The sequence below is a fragment of the Oxyura jamaicensis genome, chromosome Z (assembly GCF_011077185.1).
Source record: "Oxyura jamaicensis isolate SHBP4307 breed ruddy duck chromosome Z, BPBGC_Ojam_1.0, whole genome shotgun sequence".
Lineage (NCBI taxonomy): Eukaryota > Metazoa > Chordata > Aves > Anseriformes > Anatidae > Oxyura > Oxyura jamaicensis.
The window spans coordinates 36019699-36040939 of NC_048926.1; the positions used below are offsets into that span (position 1 = coordinate 36019699).

Sequence of the window (21241 nt, forward strand, 5' to 3'; positions counted from 1 at the left end):
AAATATTTGCAAGAAACATAAACAAAAACCATATGTTTCAAATATTTCACTGAATACCTTTTTCCACTTCTGTGCATGTTGTAGCCATTTGAGCCCTGTGGTGTTTCAAAATCCTACAACTTACCCTCATGTTTTATGACATATTCTTATCTTTCTGTATTTTTTAAAAGCATTTTGTGCCCTAAATGAAAGATTTTTTTTTTTTTTTCTCAGCATTAACCCTCAATTCATTTCCATCCCTGTTATTGTCACAAGAACAGCATTGACTCCAGCTTTTAAACGGATCACTAGGTGCTTTTCTACTGTAATCTTTGCTGTTTGATGTCATCTTTCTTATAATGGCCAACGTGTGGGCAAGTATTCTCTGAGTGTGACTGAATGGGTGTTCCGTCCACGTGGCATCTTCACTCATGTTTTGATATCCAAAACTCTCTAAGAAAGAAGGGTTTCTTTAATATGGCTCCACTGCTTTAATATCTTGCTGGCTCAACATTTCAAAGAATGCTTTGTGCTGTCCAGGCATTCTCATTAATTGCTAGCACAAGAGATGGGCCAAAACCCAAAAACTCTGAATCCAACTCCTCTCCTTCCTCCACACCCCTTGCCTTTTGGAAACTTTGGAAAGCTGAATCCAGACACAGAGCTGAGTATCGCAAATTGGCCAAACCCCAACCTCCCCCAACCTTAGGGGTTTTCCAAATCTTAATCCAAAATGTACTGCCTAGTCTTCTTTTTGTCCTCATTTCTTTGCAAGATTCATAAAAATTTAGTATTATTTCCTTGACGATACTTTGGCAGTTTCACCTGATTGATTTTAGGTTTGGTCATGATGGTCTGTCTGCCTACAGAATGTGAATTTTGACAATAAGAAAAAGAAAGTGGAATCGAATCCCATTCACATTTAAAAAACAAAAAAGATATATAAAGAATTACCTATGCTCTACTGCAATATAAAAATAGTACAAGGCAAAACTCTTGTAAAAAATCAGAGATTCAAAGGGGTCAAAAAGTATGTGAGCTGTTTGGTTTGGTTTGGTTTTGTAACTCATAAACCTCCAACTAAATTTCAGCTGGGATAGTTTACAAAAATTTAGGCTCCATTCATATAATATTTAAAAGTAACATCACCAACCCCAAGTGTTGCTGTGAAATATCCCTAGAATGTTCATCTTGATAGCTAAAATAATGAGAATTCTAAAAATTGCATTCAGATCTGTTTGTTTATAGCTGCTCTCTGGTATGTGAGTCTTTAAACACCATGCCTTCTGGATATTTTTTGCCACCAGTAAGCCTAAAAACTTTTTATGAAATGTGAAACTCTTACATATGGACATGACCTCTGAATCTGGGCCTCTGAGCTAAAAACCCAGGAACGACTATGAAGCTGGTCATGGATTTCTAAGAGTTAACAGCATAGCACAGTTCTCTTGCTTGACATTTGTGGCAAGACGTAGATGTGCTCTGTTAAGTTCAGGAAAGTGTTCTGCATTCAGTGACAATTTGCTGACATGCTGCTCATAGTATATGGTTTCTTGTCATACACAGTTAAATAGAAGTTACTTTAATGTGATTTCTCATTAAAATAATCAACATACCAGTCCATGCAACAAAGGCTACTGGTTTGCACCTTCAGAGGTATTGTACAATTCTGTGCTCTGTCATTGACTTCTTGAAAAATCATGGTCATGTTGGTTAATGTCCCGGTACCTACGGTATCCTGCTTGTGAAATATAAAAACAGTATTTCCTCTGTTTTATGGAATGGTTAGAGAGTATGGTGTGTTACTGCTAAAAATGTTAGAAAAAGCAGAAATATAGTGCTAGCTCAGAGGTAAGAGGCATGAAAAGGCTGGAATTAAATAAATTGCACACGCTTCTGAAAGTAGGCTTGAAAAAGAGCATGCAGCAACACAGGAGTAGGGGAACCAGTCTTGTGTGAGGAGGAAAGTGTAGAAGACAGAGTCTCAGCTTCCAAAAGTAGAGTGTGAGTGGGACCACTCAGAGAGGAGCAGTGGGATCCTGTTATTAGTAACAGGAATCTATCTAGTCTAACCATAAGGAATATGTCTAAAAGCTGAGGAGAGGTATTAGGAGTTTATATATATGGCATCCTGGAAAAAGAATAAGCCTGAGAGAGAAATACTGGAGAAACAGTGGATCTGTGTTTGTCTCTTACCTGGAATTCTCCAGTAAAACAGAAAGAGGAAGCAATTTTGCTGTTGTAGAATTCCCCTATTTTTTGTTGTAACTCAAATCTTAAGCATGTCAATTCAAGATGTTTGGCTCATCCACTAAATTACCGCACCCTTCCAGTGGGGGGGGGGGGCGGCGGGGGCGGGCCAGGGGCGAAGTGAATATAGTGTTAAATTCTTACTAAAAACATGAAAAAAATATATCATAAATTTTGATTGTTTTTGGTGGTAACATTTGATTCCCCTGTCAAAGGTTAAAGGTTGTTACTGAAGCACAAGAGGCATCTTTACTAATTCATAAGGTAAATGGTGACAATATAATACTGTGAGGGAGAAGGGTCATTGTAGTATATCACTTCAATGAGTGCAGTTAAATTTCTAGAAAGAAACAGTCCTCACGCATGAATTTATTCCATCTGTCCTATAGTTCTACAGAGGAAGCAACTGCCCAGCAGAAAGTTCAAAATATGTTTCAGGCAAAAGTATTTCACCAGTCTGTCTTCTGTCCAGTTAAACAAATCAGATTAAGTAGTGTTATGTATCATTTGGTTCCTGAGACACCTTCTCACACCAGATGTAGTGGTCAGGCGGGTGCCTCAGACAGAGGGTCATAGCCCACTGTTCCCCAGGTGACCTCATTGGACCCTAGTGCTCTTGGCAGCCAGTCTCTCATAGAGGGCAGAGCCTGGATGAGCCTGAAAGCTAACCTGTTTATTGGCCTGCTAGGTTATGAGTGAGGACATTCATACTCACCAGAGCTATACTGTGAGTTTCAATTGTATCTCAGATTAGAGGTCTGGACAAAGATTTAATATGCACCAACATCTTAATCTTTGAAAAAAATGCTTTAGTAATCACAAGCTGTGTGCATATGGGTGAGCTTCACATTGGCAGTCCAGAATATCTAAAGCCTTATAGCTTTCTTTCATATCTAGGAATGGCACACACACATAAATGCAAATCTTCAGCTAAAGCACTGGCTCACTCCTACTTCTCACACTGCATACTTGAAAGCTCCCAGGTTCTCAGAAATCAAACCAGGCTTATAAGAGAAAATCTAATAACTGTTAAACAAAAAAAAAAAAAAAAAAAGAAAAAAAAAAAGTTAAAAGAAATTAAAAATCCTGGTTGCTACAGACCTGATGGCAAAATAAATAAATAAATAATAGTGTCCAACCTCCAGGAAGAGAGGAAGAGACAGGTGGCTTCTAAGTGAAAACGGTAACTTACACTCCCCTGGGAGATCAGCTCCAAAGCTGAGTTCACTCTTTCCTGCTATAAAGTATATTGATGTTAACAGTTTTCTCCTGCTTGCACGTGTGTTTTTCAAATTAAGTATTGTTAAATATGTAGAGCTTAAAATACTGCTTCAGAGACCCTCTTTTGCTTCTGCTTTCATTTAATATAATCTGCCATAGGTGTACAATGCTGCTTTTCTCACAAACATATGAAAACCAACTTCATTTAAACACCTGGCAGAGGTGGAGGAGAAGTGGAGCTATTGGCCACATCAGAAAGTGGGAGGGGTACTTTTCAGGGTATGGAGTAGCTCGCTATTACACATTCACTCTCCCATAAGATAGTGAAGAATTTGTAACATCAGGGTTTGGGGGTGACATTCATCAAGTCATATTGAAAGCACACTCTAGAACTCATTGATCTCCAGTATTTTTCAAAATATGATTTTGAAATTGATCTTAAGGGAGCCAAGACTTCATCTGTAGCATTAAGATTTTGCTGAGAACAATTTCTGTCTTACTGGTGAAAAAAAGCTGGGCACAGTAGGCACAATTCAGATTGGCTAACACATCCCTTGAGCTTTCAGCTATTTTATTCTGCTGCAGGTGGATGTCTTCAGTGCTCTGAGTTCATTTTGGGTGTACAACAGAATGTGGAGATGATAAGGGCATAATGCTTTACATGTTCCAGTCAATGTTACTTTGTATGGGACATATTTTCCTTCTTACTATAGGCTTTATCACTGAGTAGCTATGCAATGCAAAAACAAATATCCTCACCCTCAAACTAGTGTTCCCTATCTAAAATGACCTTTCAGCAAGACAAATACATGAACACCATACAAAATGTGTATATGCAGTACAAGAAAACCCTAAACCTGAACAGCAGGCTATGGAAAAGTGCAACTCCGGAACACTTCCAGGCACTTCATGTCTTAAAAGTCATATTTCAGTAATCTACACTGCTTTTTCAGGTTTTTTTTGTTCGTTTGTTTGTTTTCTTCAATTCGGAATGATTCAAATGAGCCTTTAGGTAGATGCAACATGGCCCTGTAGAAATTGACAGATATTGGGCATGACTCCTCATTAAAGCTGTATGCAAGAATTTGAGTAGACTTTTCTTTTGGACTTGATGCAATATGAGTTTCCATTCCCTGAATTTAGCTTTGATTTCTAGGTTCAAATATATGCAGAAAACCCAAAGCCAAACTGTTGCAAGTATGATATTCACATGGTTTCATGAAAAAAAATCATGAGGTTTGCATGAGTTTCTTTTGAAAAATAAAACAAAATTCAAGAGGCGCTCAGGAATCTGACAGAATATCAGGTCAAGTGAATTTCTTACAACTTAAAGTGCTGTTATGAACATCTTGCTGGTCTGATACTGTTTAAACATAATTTTAAAAAAGAAGTTTTTGTAGCAAATCATAATTTTTACATGTCTGAACATTGCAGGCCACATCATTTGGCAACATTAACCTCCTTCGCGTGCCATCATTCTGCATACAAAATACTCATCAGCTGCAATGGGAGGTCCGTGAGCAGAACAATGGCAAGGGTCTACATCAGATACAAGTAGGCTCCAGTTATTCTAGTTTAGATGACTTAGTTGACTGTTGAGAGTTCTGTACCAATAAGAATCTCCAAAACTTTCTTTTCAAAACCCTACCTTTTCCAAAGTTGAACACTAAAAGCCTTAATTCCAGAATTCTGAAGTAGGCTTAGGCTCGGTTTGTGCAATGTATCCAGCTTAATGCTGGGCAAAGAGAAAAACTATATATGGTTATGAATATGTCCTCCTCAGTTCCCATCGTGCATCCACTGTAACTGGAGCAGTTTGATCCTTACAAATAAGTGATCATTCACCTATTCAATATCACCAACCTTGCTGTTCACCATAAAAATTTGGCCTTCAGAACTGAGTGTACAGGAATTCCAGGAATTAGCTGTAATTACTTATCATATGATGTTAGTCTTCTTGGGCCAAGGGAACATAGCAGGGGAGAAAACAGTGTTGGCTCAGGAGTTGTATAGAAAAAATCAGTTTGTACAACTCAGGTTTTGGTTGATGCTGACAGTGAAGCAAAGTGTTTGGGGGTGTATGTTTCTTGTTGTTGTTTAGTTTCCTGGGTTTTCCAAAGGCAATCTGAGACATCGTAAGTTCTGACATGGTGTCAACACACAGTGGTTTCTCTGCTCCTGAGCCAAGCATGGTGCAATGCTGTCCTTCAGTCTTCCAAAGGAAGTGGTCTCTGAATTTTCTGTGGGAAAGGATCTGGCCATATAAATGACTCACTGATGGTAGAGGATTATTAGTATCCATTTTAAGCTTTTTCTCAACCCTGCTGCATTCAGTCCACCTAGCTGGCTTTTCAGTCTTCCACGCTGTGTTTACTAGCCCGCCAAGTTCAAAGGTCCCCAACCAGGCTGCTGCTGGCCAGAGCAAGCTGAAATCTGTTTCTCCCAATGTTCCTAATTATTTTTGTTTCTTGTTCCAAATTCTCTCTTCAACCTAATTTCCCAAGCCCAGTTCTGTCTAGTTTCTCTCTTTTCTGTTTTGGCCTTCAGATATGTCCAGTATTTACATTCCTGTTCCTGCCCTGCTAAGCCAGACCCTCTTATTTCCTCCCGACTTCTCAACATCTGTAAACCCTTTTTCCTCTGAGTTCCTTCTCTTTTGAAAACTTTGTATCTCTCCCCATCTGCTCATCAAGCTTTTCCTCCAGGCTGTTATTCATTTTTACTGATGTGCAGTTTTTTTAAATGGTCTGTGGTCTACACTTGCTCCCTTTTCCTCTATGACCCCAGACCTGATGCCCTTGGCAAAGTTTCCCTCTGCTCTGCTCATTGCTAGCATATTATTCTCCTTCCCCAGCACATGTGTATATTATTTGTCTCATTCACTGTCAAAGCTTACTGAGGTAAAACAGCCAAAACCTTAGGGAAGAGGAGGATTTCTGCATGCCCATCTGGACCTAGCATGCCCTGCAGCACCATAATCTTGCAACTGCAAGAGAAGTCTAAAACAGCCCCATGTGGGAGAATGCCTACTGCATTGAGAAAGAGTTTTTTGGATCCAGTTTGCAATTTCTGCTTTAGAAAATAAAAGAGTCAAAAAGAAAAAGAAAATAAAAATTATAAATATATATATATAAAGGAAAAAAGCTAGAGACTTCAGGCAGTGCAGGGGCATGGGTATGCAAACTTGATGAGTCCTGAACAGGGTGAGAGCAAGGACTTGAAACTCCCATTTGTCAAGTTAATACTTCAAAGGCAGAGTTCCCAGCTTTTCTGAGGTGTGTGGATTCTGTCTTCTGTGCAGAATCCTCCCTCCCATAAGCTCACTTTCCTTATAATGCAGAATAGAGTGTTTTTTAAATTAACTCCAAAAGGAAAAAAGTAATGACAAAAAGACTGTCGCTCAATCCTGGTAGAAACATAGCTGCTTCACAATTCGGGATCAGAGTTAGACTCCCTTACTCTTGAACAAACGGAGGAAAAGGAGTTCCAGAGAGCAATTTACCTGTAGTAAATACACAATTGCAGTAAAACATACGTTCTTCCTGGCAGATTTCATCATTTTCTGATTGGTGCCTTATATGGCATATGTTATACATTGACACAGATTAAATTTCTCTCTTGACTGGAACAATGCATGCTCAGGAGGAGTGCTAGTGACCTAGCAATACGCCTGAACAGCTCGTGGCAAGTGGTGGGGTAGAGCTCCTGGAGGACGGCTAGCTGAGGGCAGAGCTCTCTTCAGCTGTGCCATTCTGCCTCTCTCCTCCTCCTTCTCCTCCTCCTCTTTCTTCCCCTCTGCCTTCGGGGTTTTCTTCCCCTCTGCCTTCGCCTGTTACACTTTCCGCAGACCCCTTGGCTTTGTGCTGCACGTCTGAATAGCAGGAGGGGGATTGGCTGCTCGCCGGCTCAGGGAACGCTTCCCCGTAGCCCACCCCAACCCACGCACCCACCCCTGGGTCAGGAAATGTGAGCAGGACTGATGGAGGCGGAGAAGCAGGGCTGAAGTTCGCACCAGCGCTGGATGTGACAGCAGGCAGCAGGCAGAGGAGCGCTTCAGAGCTTACTCAGTGTCCGACCCCAGGTCCCGCACGGACCCAACCATGGAGGGCTGCCGCTGGACCGCTGCTGGCACCCTGCTTCTGGCTTCTCTCCTCCTGGTAAATGCTCTTTCTTTCGTGTAAATGTGCCTCACTTGTAGCTGATACTGCGTCTGCGTATACATACGTGTGGGGGTATGTTTTTATTCCTTAAGATCACGGGTGGAGTTTGTTTTGAACAAATCATGTACACTTTATCTTTGTTAAAGTACTGCAGACTTTGAAGCTTGATATTGTGGGTTGCTGCAGGTAGAGCCAAGAAGTTGATGTTGGCATCACCTTTATAAACTTGGAGAGCAATGACCTGTGAACGGTGATTTAAATGTTTGGGATTTGGAGAAGTGCTGTTCCTCCCCCTTTAAATCAAAGTATGGCACACTGTAATGTTCCTGGAATTTTCTTCCTTCCTTAAAAAAAAAAAAAAAAAAAAAAAAAAAAAGACAAGGAAAAATATTTTTTGCTGTGCACATGCAGAGAAACCAGGTACAGCATGTACTGAACATTTTCCGTCCGCCAGCTAAAATGATCTCTTATTATTGCTGTAACTTGTTAGAGAGACAAGTTTATACCAATTTTTGGAAGATATATTACAGATATGTGGTATACTTCAAGGCTATAATGTTGATCATTATTGCATGATTTTCTTGCATAATTCCACTGATTATCCTGATAGGATGCTCTACAGCTGAATGCTGTAGCTCTGCTGTTTGATTAAGTGTTCCATTGTGACACATACTTAATTTTATAGGTGTGTTTGCTATCAGAAAATCTGCAGTGAGAATATTAGTATATACACACATTTGATACCATAGTGGTCTTGGCATACCTTTAAGTTATTTCTTTTTTCCAAAGATTTAACTGTACATATACAAATAGAAAAGAATCTTAAAGAAATAAAATGACCTTTTTAGTTGTTTGCATCTTCCTATTTATTTGTATGAAACAGTCTGTGCTAATTATTGCAAACTAATCTTAACATATTTTTAACCACATTTTTAACTATATCTGGACCTAAACTAGTAGGATAACCCTATTCCAAATGCTTAATAAAAACAATGGTATGATTTTTTTAAAAAAAGCTTTTAGATATTGTATCACTAAATGGCATTTCATTACCAGAAATAAGAAAGCTACCAAGACTGAGATTTAAATTTCCAGTTTGTTCAAAGGTCTATTTTTCTATTTAAAACATTGAAATCACACAAAATGGCATAAAGTCAGGCATTGGTTCTCTTTCACATATGAAAATGAGAAGTTTATAACCTGATGACTGTAATGTATTATGAGCCAATCCTGCAGTACTAATTTAGAGAAGATCAACAGGAGATATGACTCAAAAAGACTATGTAAGGACTGTAGGATTTGGCCCCATATTAAGCTCATACTCATAACATTTATACTTCACTCTCCTGCTTGTGAATTAAGTTCTCAGTTCCTAATTCATGAAAATAAATAGTGTATTCTGCTGCCAGCTATTATGCATTATATTCCATACCAAACTACTTTTTATTTGTATGACTTACCCTGCCTCAAGAGATTTCCCCCCCACCTCTCCCACCAAACCTTTTTGTGGCCTTAAGAATTGTGATGTGAAGCAAGCTTAACTTTCTTTTTTGAATTACACCATTATTTTACTCCATCCACAGTCAGGAAAATCTCTTACTAGTTTTCAGCAGGAGATTAGGTAAACATGCAAGAATTTGACTTCTAGGTTGGATAGAGATAAATTTTAAGATACTCTGGTCTAAATGTTGCTACTGTAGTTTATTGCAGCATGAATTCATACAGGGTATGGCTCACTGATGATTTTTTGTGTGTTTGTTTGATTGTTTGTTTGTTTTGTTTTTGTTTTTGTTTGTTTTTAAATAGGCTTATGACATGGCTATTAGCCTTATAGATACCAGCCTCTAATCAAGTAGGTGGTATAAGTTCAGAGCTATGGAAAACTATGTCTGGATTTACATGTTTCTCTAATCCTGTATGTTTCTAAAACCTCTGTCTTGCCTACACTGGGCAGTCATGAAACACTCCAGTAACATCAGTAGAAGAGTTTGCAGTTTTAAGCACTAGGGCTTGGTAGCAGCTGCTCACAGGATTAATCTTACAATCATTCATCAAATGGCCTTATATTTTCAGTAAGACACTGTACAGAAGAGTAGTGCCTTTGCTCTTTGATTTGGTTCCTTGCTCCTGTAATGAGCTTGCATAGCGCAGACACAACTCCAGCCCATACTCACAAAATGCTACAGGGAAGGACAAGTCCAGAGGCACCATCCATGGCATCCCCTCATTAGCCAGCAGATACAGTCTGCTTCAAGGCAGACCACGTGGAATGGTGTAGTGGTAAGTGTAGCACTCCATCACAGTTCTTAATCTTCTTCAAAAGGAATAATTTTCAGTTGCGTAATAGAAGAGAAGGCTGCATGATTAAGATCTGTGGGGTTTGTACTTTAGTTGATAACTGCCCTAAAATTTGCTCCGTGCCCAGACATCCAGTTTCCCTGGTATAAATGGCAGTTAGGTACTTTCACGGATACTTCTAAGAATCTGAGCTATAACTCTATTTGCCTGTCTTGAAAAACTCAGATCAGACTGAAAACAACTTGAAAAGACGGTTTCTCTCTTCCCAGACTAAGCAGGTATTTGGAGAATTTTGATCATTGTTCTGTGAACTTTTGCATGCTAAGAAAATATTAGCACACCACTTTTAATAGAAACAAACGAGAGCAGGCAATCTGTTCCAAAGATTCCCCTTTCTATTGGTTTAAAAATAAAAGTCTAACATGAGCAAATCACAGTTGTCTAACTCAAAGGGAATGTGGCCAAAACCATAACCAGCCATTGACATGTATGTTCACCCAAACTTGAAGTCAAATCACTTCATGTCAGAAGGGCATTTAATCACATTTGCATTTGTTGTTTGCATCTTTTCAGTGGCTTTTTTTAGCTCTCTGGGTTGCTGTTGTGTTATTTACAGAACTAACACTATGAACTGTAATAAAGTACATGTGTTTCTTCTGCGGGATTTCTTTCTTTTGCTGTGCTGATTTGTACATGGAAAATAGTCAAATACAATAGTCCATTCCTTCCAGGCTCTTTGGCATCATATTCTCCTATTATCTTACTGGGTCTGTCTTGGATGACCACAACCACAATTAGCAGTGGAATGAATATAATGCTTCTTGTTTATGTCTGAATGTACAATGCTTGACAGTTTTTCCCTTCATGTGTAGATAGGTATACCCTACTGCTGTAAGTCTGCTCATCTGTTTTTACATTTATAGCTGTACAGAGAAGGGTTTTCCAGTACAGCGTCCAAAGTGTGCACATCTTTGTGCATAGACATGTCTACAAGCAGACTGGCATTTGATCACCCCAGTTGGGTAAGGATGCACTGAAATTCATAGCTTAACTATACAAACCTATGATTTATTCATGCAAAAGGGTGGAAAAATTTTCACCATTGTGCCACTGTACTTTGAATGACTCATATCTATAAAGGACACAATAGCTTACATGAACATCTAATGCTACTAAGTGTATTCATCACTTTCTTCACACTTTACTCTAGAATTTTATGTTTGGACTTATTTAAGTTACTTCCTCATTCTGAGTTTTTTTTAAGTATATCATTTATTTACTCTTTCTTTAGGAAGTGACAAGGCGTCTTGGACTTTGTGTTGGACAGCTTGTAGAAGCTGCACTAAGATCATGTGATGGCATTTTATTTTTCCTTTGGTTTTAAGTGAATAGTACTTAATGATGGCTGCTGAGCTGTTGGGCTTCTACGTCAGTGTCACTAAAGATAGGTGCAATTTGTTTTAATGACTTTTGCTAGATTCATAGGTCTGGCAAGGAATAATACTGAAACTATGGAATTGAACACCATAGAAGGTCTGAAGATTAAAGTTCAGTCACCTGTAGGCATAGATTTGTCATCTGAATAAATTCATATGCTAAAAATTCTCAAGGATCAGTAGTTAATGTAAAGCCTCACATTAGTCTATATGTCCAGATTAATAGTTACTTGGGAGAGGGCTATCAATCTCTGCATAACTGAATTTTCACTGAAGCAAACCAAAACTGTATCCTTTATAACTGTGTTATAAACTTATAACTTATTTCTAGCTGTTGTACAGGAAGGGTTGACATTTGCCCTTGGCATTGCCATTGTTTCATATCAGCAGATGGGCAGTAGGATGGCTGATCAGTTTTGGCCATTGGATGTCTTATAGAACAGGATCATGGAATCATAGAATGGTCTGGGTTGGAAGAGACGTTAAAGATCATCTAATTTCAATCCCCCTGCCATGGCCAGGGACACCTTCCACTAGACCATGTTGCTCAAAGCCCCATCCAACCTGGCCATTAAGACTTTCGGGGATGGGGCACCCACAGCTTCTCTCTAGACAAGCTGTTCCCAGTGCCTCACTACCCTCATCATAAAGAATTCCTTCCTAGTGACTAATCTAAATCTCCCCTCTTCTAGTTTAAAGCCAATACCCCTTGTCCTATCACTCCATCCCCTGACAAAGAGTCCCTCCCCAGCTTTCTTTTAGGCCCCCTTTAGGCACTGGAAGGCTGTGATAAGGTCTCCCTAAAGCCCTCTCTTCTCCAGGCTGAACAACCCCAACTCGCTCAGCCTGTCTTCACAGGAGAGGTGCTCCAGCCTTATCTCCTAATCATTAAATGTATGTTCAGGAAAACTGGAGAAGTTAAGTAAGAGGTACATATTTCATGGAGTATTATAAAATCTTTTGTAGCTTCCTGGCCCTGTAGGGTGTTGAGCATAGCACAGTCAAGGTAAATGTTTAGTGTAATATGATCATTCAGATGTCCTTATATCTCAAGAAATGCTTACGTTTCTACACAGGCCCAAGATTTGCTATCATGTATGCTAAGATTCACTGTACATATTTGGACTTGTATTTTTTATCACTTAAAAATAATAATGATAAAAAAAAAAAAATGGCTCACATGCAAAATGGAAGTGAAGACAGGATTCTCTATTGGGGATTATAGATACTATATTTATTGTTTTTAAAAAATTGTATCACATTTTTAAAGATGACTTTCTCACATGTTTTGCTTGTCTTTCAAGATGATTGTATTCAGTAGTTTATCTGTCTCTGTTGAGGTTTCTCTCACAGTTGTATGGAGTCATCAGCATTTAAGTTTTTGCCCATCTTTTTTGGAAGTGGAAAATGTTATTCTTAGAATAACTCCTAATATAAACATAAGATTCATAAGCACAGTATCAGATGAAATTTCAGATCAAAATTTTCAGCTATATAAGTTAATTTGCCTCTGTTAACTGCAGTAATGGTACATTGAGTTTCACCTGCCCAGACTTTGTACTACAGTCTTTTCAATTCATAACTGTTTTTGTTGTGAGCTTTTTCATGTGGTATTTAAATGTCATGCTTAGGGGCAATTAAAATGTATCCAAAAAAACACTGGTCATGAATATCCCTGGGTGAAACCTGAGTGACAATTTTGTCTTATTTTCAACAGAACAATTTTGCTGAGGGTTGTGAGTTTATTATTGCCTGAATCTGACTGTACATATTGAAGACTACTTTAGACAGAACCTTAACTCTGTTTCACTGACAGTGAGATGACACCATATCCAAGATTACTAACTCTCAGATTATTTCCTTTCTTTTTTTCCCTTTAAGTGTCTCGATTAAAATTTTATTTCACATGTGAGCAAGTTCTTTTCTTTGCTGCCACAGACCAACCTCTCCATATTTCTTGTATAAGTAGATAACATTGTGGTGAAATTGGGAATCAATATAGGCCGGTTACTGGGGGAGGGAAAGCAGTGAGGGTAGCTTGTGTGAGTTATTCTGCTTCCAAGGCAAGGATATGCTGAAATCTTAATAGTTTTGCCACCTGTGAATTATTTGGATGTATCTCACAGGAGTGTTCCTTCTTCTATTTGTGTAGAGAAAAAGGTGGCATGCTCCTGATTCGTCAGTGCACAGATTTTCACACTGCTTCCAGTTTCATCTTCACTGCCTTTATGGAACTTCTTCCAAAGCTTCAACCCTCTAGAGGCTGCCCTGAGACTGCTGCCTTTCAGGGACTTTTTTAGAGCAAGTTCAGCAGGGAGGGTGTCAGGGCTGAGGGAAGGGTGTGTGTGATAACGTAAGATATCCTGAAATAAATTCCAAGAGTGCTTAAGAAATGAGACAGGAAATTATATGCAATTTATAATAAATTCAAACTGTCCCATAAAATAAATATAACTCATTTTGTTTCCATATGAATGTTCTATAGGGGTGTCATATTTCCTCTTCTAGCTTTGTTGGATATAATCTCAGACCCTGTTTGAAGTGTTAGTGTATTGTTCAGGTCCTGTGCTATATCAACAGAAACAGAAATGAAAAGGAATAAAGGAAGCAATAAGGTCTCCTACTGTTCTGGTGCTGGCATCAGTGGTGGTTTATTTATTTATTTATTTACTTACTTACTTACTTACTTATTGACTTACTTAAATCCCTGTATTTCTTTCAGTCTGGACTGTTAAAAGCATCTGTTGTAGAGGGCTAATATAACTGGCCTTAACAAGCCCAGGGCTGTATTTTCTTTTTCATTTTGGTATGTGGATGGATTATAATTGCGGACGTGTTTTGGATATGACATTTTCATAGTTCCTGTTTAAAAAAGAGAGTGGGGGATTTTCAAGTTACTGAGGTATCACCAATGTGTTCTTTAAAGGTATATCCAAGGCCACATTTTAAAGAAGAAAGTTCTGAAGCAGGGGCTGAGGATGTAATTCAATAGAAATTTTTGAATCTAAAAACTTAAGCATCCCCTACTTGAGTTGTAAGATTCCGCTCTGGTGCTCCAAGCTTGAGCAGTCTTGCTCTCTGTTAGAGTTTAACCACAAATCAGTGCTGGTGAGCAGCAGGGCAAAAGGGAGTGGTTTACCACATCTTACCAGAGATGAAGACAGGCAGGGGGGAGGATGCCACAGCCTCTTCTGTGCAGCATGCTGTCTCCAAAATGTGGATGTGTCTTTCTTTTTATTTGGTGAGAGGAAAGAAAACATTTTTTTCATTATTTGTGATGTGAGAGGGCAGTATGACAGCAGCAACAGCTATAATCTAGCAGTCTTTACATCTTTGCAACAATATAAAATAATTAAAAAATAAAAATCTGGTACTCAGAAAACTCATGCATGTTGGTACTAAAAACTCTTAAAAACTAAGTGCATTTTTCTTTAAAGAAATTTCTACATTAATTTGAAATAAAATGCTAGTTATTAAGGGAGAAAAAGTACGTTAGACAGTACATAAGATTTACAATTAATTCCTAAAGATCCTGTGAGCTTTCTTCACCTGTCTTCCCTTTTTTTGTTGTTATGACGTGAGATCTTGAGCTTTCCATATAATTTCTGGTTTCCTCCCTCCCTTCCTCCCTCCCTTCCTTCCTTCCTCCCTCCTCTTTCCTTCCTCCCTTCCTTCCTTCCTTCCTTCCTTCCTTCCTTCCTTCCTTCCTTCCTTCCTTCCTTCCTTCCTTCCTTCCTTCCTTCCTTCCTTCCTTCCTTCCTTCCTACCTTCCTTCCTTCCTTCCTTCCTTCCTTCCTTCCTTCTTTCCTTCCTTCCTTCCTTCCTTCCTTCCTTCCTTCCTTCCTTCCTTCCTTCCTTCCTTCCTTCCTTCCTTCTTCCTTCCTTTTTCTCTTCCACTTGTCTCTTCTTTCTCCCTCTCTTTTGCTCTCTCTTCTTTTACATAAACCTTTACCTTTCAGTTTTCCTGCCTCCATTGAGTCTCAATGTTTCAACCCTTTATATGGCCTCTTGTTGTGAAAATAAACACATAACACAACTCCATGAGGTAACTGAGTGAGATGGCAGACCAACAGAAGGATAGGAGGCTTCATTTATTTTGAAAAAAAACTCTTAACTGTGGGTGTTTATCTGAAATTACACAAGCCCTTGGAGAGTTCTCCTCCCTTCCATGAAATTTCTCCTGACCAGAAAGTGCCATCTGCTCTCATAACCTATGGCAACTTGTCTTACTGCTCCCACCTGCTGCAGGGGAGGCTGAGCCACCCGGGGCTTACAGGCCTGTTTTCTTCTAGGTTAACATGACACGGTCTTCTAGCTTGGACTTTCAGACCCAGAGTTTCTCAATCCAGTCCACATGGGGGTTGATGCATATAAAAGGATTCACATTTAGCTGTTGTGGCCTGTGCAGAGATTTAGCCTGGGTGAATATCTGAAGCCTAAGGTCAGTTTACTAAGCCAAAGAAAGATGGCTAATACACTTATTCAATGTGTTACCCTGACTCTTTGGGGGAGACAATGGTTCACCCATAGAAATGTGGCTGTCTGCCACATGTGGACCGTTTTTTTTTGTTTGTTTGTTTGTTTGTTTTTGAGGCCAACAGACACAGCCAAGCCAGAACGCAGCTTCCATGTCTTGCCATTTAGAAAACATGTTGCAGGTGTTGTCACAGACAACAGTTTTTATTTTCTTTCTTTTCCTTTCTGTGTACCCCTCTCAGCAACTTCCCCACCCCCAGTCCTTCCTACGTGGAAGGCAAACCCGAAGTCCTCAAGTGAAAGATGTACTTTTGAACCCATGCTGTTGGGTGGGTTCCGAATTCTGGAAAGTGATTTCACCCACCCTGCGTCTGAAACAGTCCTAGTCTCGAAAACTGCTCTGAGTCAATTAGGCGACAAGTCTGAGGTTGAGCCAGCTTGGACCTGCTCTGTATTGGATCACCCATGCCTAGTGTTTACACCAGCACAGCAGGATTTAAATACAACAGGGTGTTGTAAATTGGGTCTGTGAAAGCAAGAAAGAGAGCTCTTGTATTCTCATTGTTCCCCTGGTATATATGTTCATATGGGTAACTGCAGTGAGAGATAGGACTGATCTGAGTTTTACAAGGCATCGTTATAAAATGTTATAGGGAGCGCAGCGTGCAGGGTGTTGAAGTGATATGGTGTCAGCTCCATCCTCTGCCAGCAACCCCCCTGGCTGGCTCCTGCCCTTTTAGAAGAAATGAGCTCACGTTTGGCACATTTCTCCTGGGATACAACTTCCAGTCCAGCCTTGGGAATGGCTGTTTAGCTCTTAATGTACTGACATAACTGTTTATCTTTTCTTCCCTTTTTTGTTGCAGACTAGATGCTGTGTACTCATTATGATGGGTCATGAGGATACATTTTAAAAGACTATACATACAGCTATATGACTTGCTTGAGGGCAGGAGGAATCCCTTGGGATAATGGCAATAGCACTGGCAATGCTTTTGTCCTTCAGAGAACACCTGAAGCCCACAGCTAATGACTGTCATAGGGAGCAAATGTGTACAATACTGAGATTACAGGTATTCTGTTTTCAGGAGATCAGAGTTCATTGTGACACTGGGTCTCCTTGTTACTTATGAAATAACCATATCAGTTCATATGTAGTTATTTCCCCCTACATGAACCTCTGCCTTCCTGTGATAAAGGAAAAAGATGTCATAAATTTCCCTTTTTGTTCCCACAGTACTAAGCCTGCCCTGCACAGCAATGATGTTTAAGAGAAGACAAAAAGGAACAAAATGGACTATCACAGCAAATTTTTACTTATGTCCCTGGTAACTGAGCTAGAAATTTGTCTGTTGGGTGTCTTCCCCCAGAGTAAAGAAAAATTGTCCACCTCTTGCTCTTCACCTTGACTCTGCTCGCAGGAGCAGAATAAACATTGAAAAACTTAAAGAGGATCTTAGAAAGATTTCCTACTCTCACCTTCTCATCAAGGTGTCTTACCCCATTTCTTCTCAGTGATAGATGATTTAGATCCTGAATAAAGGGTAAATTAAAAACAACACTGTGATGATTTTACTCGGGTGGGTGACCAAGCTCCATCACAACCGCTCTCTCACTCCCTCTCCTCAAAGAGGAACAGGGAGAAAATACGATGAAAGGGGCTCAGGGGTTGAGATAAGGACAAGGAGATCGTGCAGTAATTATTGTGACGGGCAAAACAGACTCAGCACAGGGAGATAGTAAGATTTATTGCCTATTACTAACGAGCTAGAGAAGTGAGAAACAAAGGAAAGAAACCAAAAGCATCTTGCCCCCCCCCCCCCCCCCCATCCACCCTCTTCCACTTCTTCCCCCCGAGTGGCACAGAGGAATGGGGGAATGGGGGTTATGGTCAGTCTATAGAAATTCTTCTCTGCCGCTCCTTCTCAGTCACTCTCGTCCTCTGTGCTGTGGGGTCCCTCCCACAGGATGCAGTCCTTGCTGAACTGATCCTGTGTGGGCTTCCCATGGGCAGCAGCTCTTCAAGAACTGCTCCAGATATGGGTCCGTACCACGGGGTCCATCCCTCGGGAGCAAACTGCTCCAACCTGGGTCTCCCACAGGCAGCAGCTCCTGCCAGGTCACCTGCTCCTGCGTGGTCTGCTCTCCATGATCTGCAGGTCCAGCCCAGAATCTGCTCCGGCAGGGGTCTTCCACAGGACGCAGTCTCCGTCAGTGCAGGGCCACCTGCTCCACCGTGGTCTCCTCCACGGGCTGCAGCGTGGAACCCTGCTCCACCGTGGTACTCCATGGGCTGCAGGGGGACAGCCTGCTTCACCATGGGCCTCACCACAGGCCGCAGGGGACTTCTGCTCTGGAGCACCTCTCCCCCTCCTTCTTCGCTGACCTTGGTGCCTGCAAGGCTGTTCCTCACTCCTCTCACTCTCCCAGCTGCTGTGTGGCACACTGTTTTTTTCCCTGTCTTAAATCTGCTCTCACAGAGGCACAAACAACATCACTTATTGGCTCAGCTCTGGTCAGCAGTGGGGCCCTTACCAAACATGGGGCAGCTTCTAGATCCTTCTCACAGAAGCCACCCCTATGGCCCCCTACTACCAAAACTTTGCCACATAAGCCCACTACAAACACAGAAAAAGATTAGGATTTTTGTTGTTGTTTACTCCTTTTTAAAAGGCTGAATAGGAAAAAAAAAAATCCTGGCTACCCTCACACACGTGTGCATCTGTGCTAGTGTCTTCCTTGGGGCATGGAGTCACTCAGATCTAGAGTTTTCTGTGCCAGGGGTTTTCCATAGGAAATATTCTCATGATCCTCTCACAGGCCTTTTGCCTGGTCTTGCAACTGCAAAGGAGGCAAAAATTCCTCAGTTAATTTTCAAGACTGGAAGCTAGGGGCAAGTGGGCTGGTACTCTGCTCACAGCTCCACACTGGACCAGAGAGATCTGCTGTACTCCAGGAGCAGAGGAGACAGTGTAGGGTACACCTCAAAAGCTCTGATGTTTATTGCAGCTACTTTTCTTTCCAGGATGCTTACCAGAAAATACAATGTTTTAGCAGGAGTTTGAACATGCATCTTTTTGTTTGGCCATAGGAAACTGTGTGCAGGTAATCACAGGAACAATTGCAGCCATGATCGCTCAGCATCTCAGGTGAAGCAAACAGATCTGGCAACCTGGGCAGAAGGGCATTTGTTCTTTTCATCTTTTAACATATGTGAGGGCAAAATTCCCTTTCCTTTGGTAAGGATGTCTGATGGGTAGGCAGGTTTTTCTGGCTTGTGTGGTCCTTCCTCAGGGCAGCTAGCTGGAAGTTCTGGTGGGTGAAGTCATCTTTACATGGGATATGGTGAGGACAACAGGAACACAAACTATCTATCACACCAGCTGAGCAGTGTTCATTCACCCTGACCCTGAATCAGCCCCATTGGTAAAAGAAAACAGGTCACCATTCATTCTTATTCCATCTTTGGATATGTTGCTAAGGCTATCCTGGGGAGCTCTGCTTGGATGAGGTGCAAGAAATGGGCAAATATTTAGTGGGAGCTGGTGGGTGACTATTACCATGGTGAGTCCTGGTGCTTCCAGGGAATTATTCTCTGCACAAGGTAAGGCTTATTTTAATAAGACCTTTCTTCAGCATAGTAGTGGAAGAGCTGATGTGCTTCAGACATACAATACTGCTTAAAGTGATGTGCAACTTCATGCCTAGATACATTAAAAATAATTTTTGTGCACTGCAAACTGGACATGTCTAGATATTTTACTCATGACTTTTCCAAGAGAATAGCTCAGAAAATTTTCCATAGCTAGTCAGAAAAGTCTTGCATGTTAACACTCTGTTTGACAATAAATACCAGTAATAATTCAACTCACCATGATTTTTTCTGTCTTGCCTTCCTTTAAAAGACAGACATTTCCAAGCATTTTCCTATCTGAACTGTAATCCATCCATTACCTTGGATGGAACGCAACAAAGATATGCAACACTGTGCAAATGAAATCTTACAAACCACATATTTACATTGGTTGAAGTTTTGAAATGTGTATCCTAAAAAGGGATGAGGGACTTGTCTTTTGCTGTTACACACCTAGATATGTGCTGAGAGCACTAGATAAGTGGTTCAATACAAACAGCATTTCAGTACACTGTGAAGTACCTCAGTGTATCAATTTCAACACAATGACAATTTAACATCAAAGGATGATCAAGGATTACTCAAAAGAGGAAGAAAGTATGGTTTGGAAAGAATTCATACAGGGATGTGTATGGTTGTATCTGAAAAGGAAGGGCAGAAAGCCCACATAATAGGGATTATTATTTTTTTTTTTTTTTTTTTTTTTTTTGGTGTGGGTCCCTAATATCATTTTCACAGTAGCAAAAGACAAGTTGGGCAATGGCCTCTGAGGAGCCTTGCATATTGTCACTGACAGTTCATCAAACCCCTAAAGAGTGGGGATATGATAAGAACCAGATGATCTAAATTTCTTAACAAAACCCAGTAATGCATATCATCTGGGAAATATCTGTGGCTTAAACTCTGTATCACTGCCTTAGTCCAACAACAGGTTAACTGCAGTTTTCACTATCCATGTTGCTGTTTAATCTGGGAAGCATACTGATTGCTTGAAAAATATGACTTTAGCAGCATTTTGCGGAAGGTGGAGGCAGACTGGAATCCTTCGTAACTGAGGAGCAATGAAACAACATGATCTGCATTTATATACACCTCTCTCTGTGTGACACTGACAAATAGTTGGATTCTGTAGGGATACTCCAGTTCCAAACAAAATTTTAAATTAAATTCCAGTATGCAACTCAGAGATTAATTTTCTTAAGGCTGAATTGCTTTTATAGGTCTCAAGATATGAACAGAGGTCTAGCTACTTTTCATGTTTCTCCCTCTGTGCACCCACACACATGTGTACACACATGCTCTTAGAAGAAACATGGTTTTTTCATCAGGGATGCAGCTCCTGGATGGCCAGGCAGCTGTTGTGATTTAAGGATGTGTGACACTTGTTGTGTTTTTCACATACTATTCCAGATGGTTTAAATGATTTCTGTGTACTGTGTGTTAGTGGAGAGGGTAGGAAAGGCCCATTATTCAGCTCAGAGTCTGAATACAATATGTATGCTTGACAGCTCTTTAATAAATTCAGAAATTACTGAATCCAGAATACTGGATTTTATTTATTTATTTTTTACTATAAAATTAGATACAATTATTTTAGGCTTACTTGATTATATCAGACTATTTCTGTTTATATTCTAAGAAGCCCTTTGTTCAGCACATAGTTTAACACCCCCCCGCTTTTTTTTTTTTTTTTTTTTTTTTTTGGTGAGCATTTTCAACAGCATGCCCAATCCACTAACAGTGAGTTCCTTTTTTTTCATCCATTCATTTTGTACACATGATTCTTC

At 40.2% G+C, this 21241-nt stretch overlaps 1 protein-coding gene across 5 annotated transcripts in view; it reads left to right on the top strand.

The window, feature by feature from the left end:
* Window positions 1-21241, top strand: part of ADAMTSL1 (ADAMTS like 1) — a 471240-nt gene that overhangs the window by 256272 nt on the left and 193727 nt on the right. The window contains exon 2 of one of the 5 annotated variants that reach the window (XM_035310144.1): window positions 7298-7607. The exons of the other annotated variants lie outside the window; for them this stretch is intronic. Within the exon in view, the coding sequence (XP_035166035.1) occupies window positions 7551-7607 (57 nt within the window). The 5' untranslated portion in view covers window positions 7298-7550. The remainder of the gene's footprint in view (window positions 1-7297; window positions 7608-21241) is intronic. 5 annotated transcript variants of the gene reach the window in all.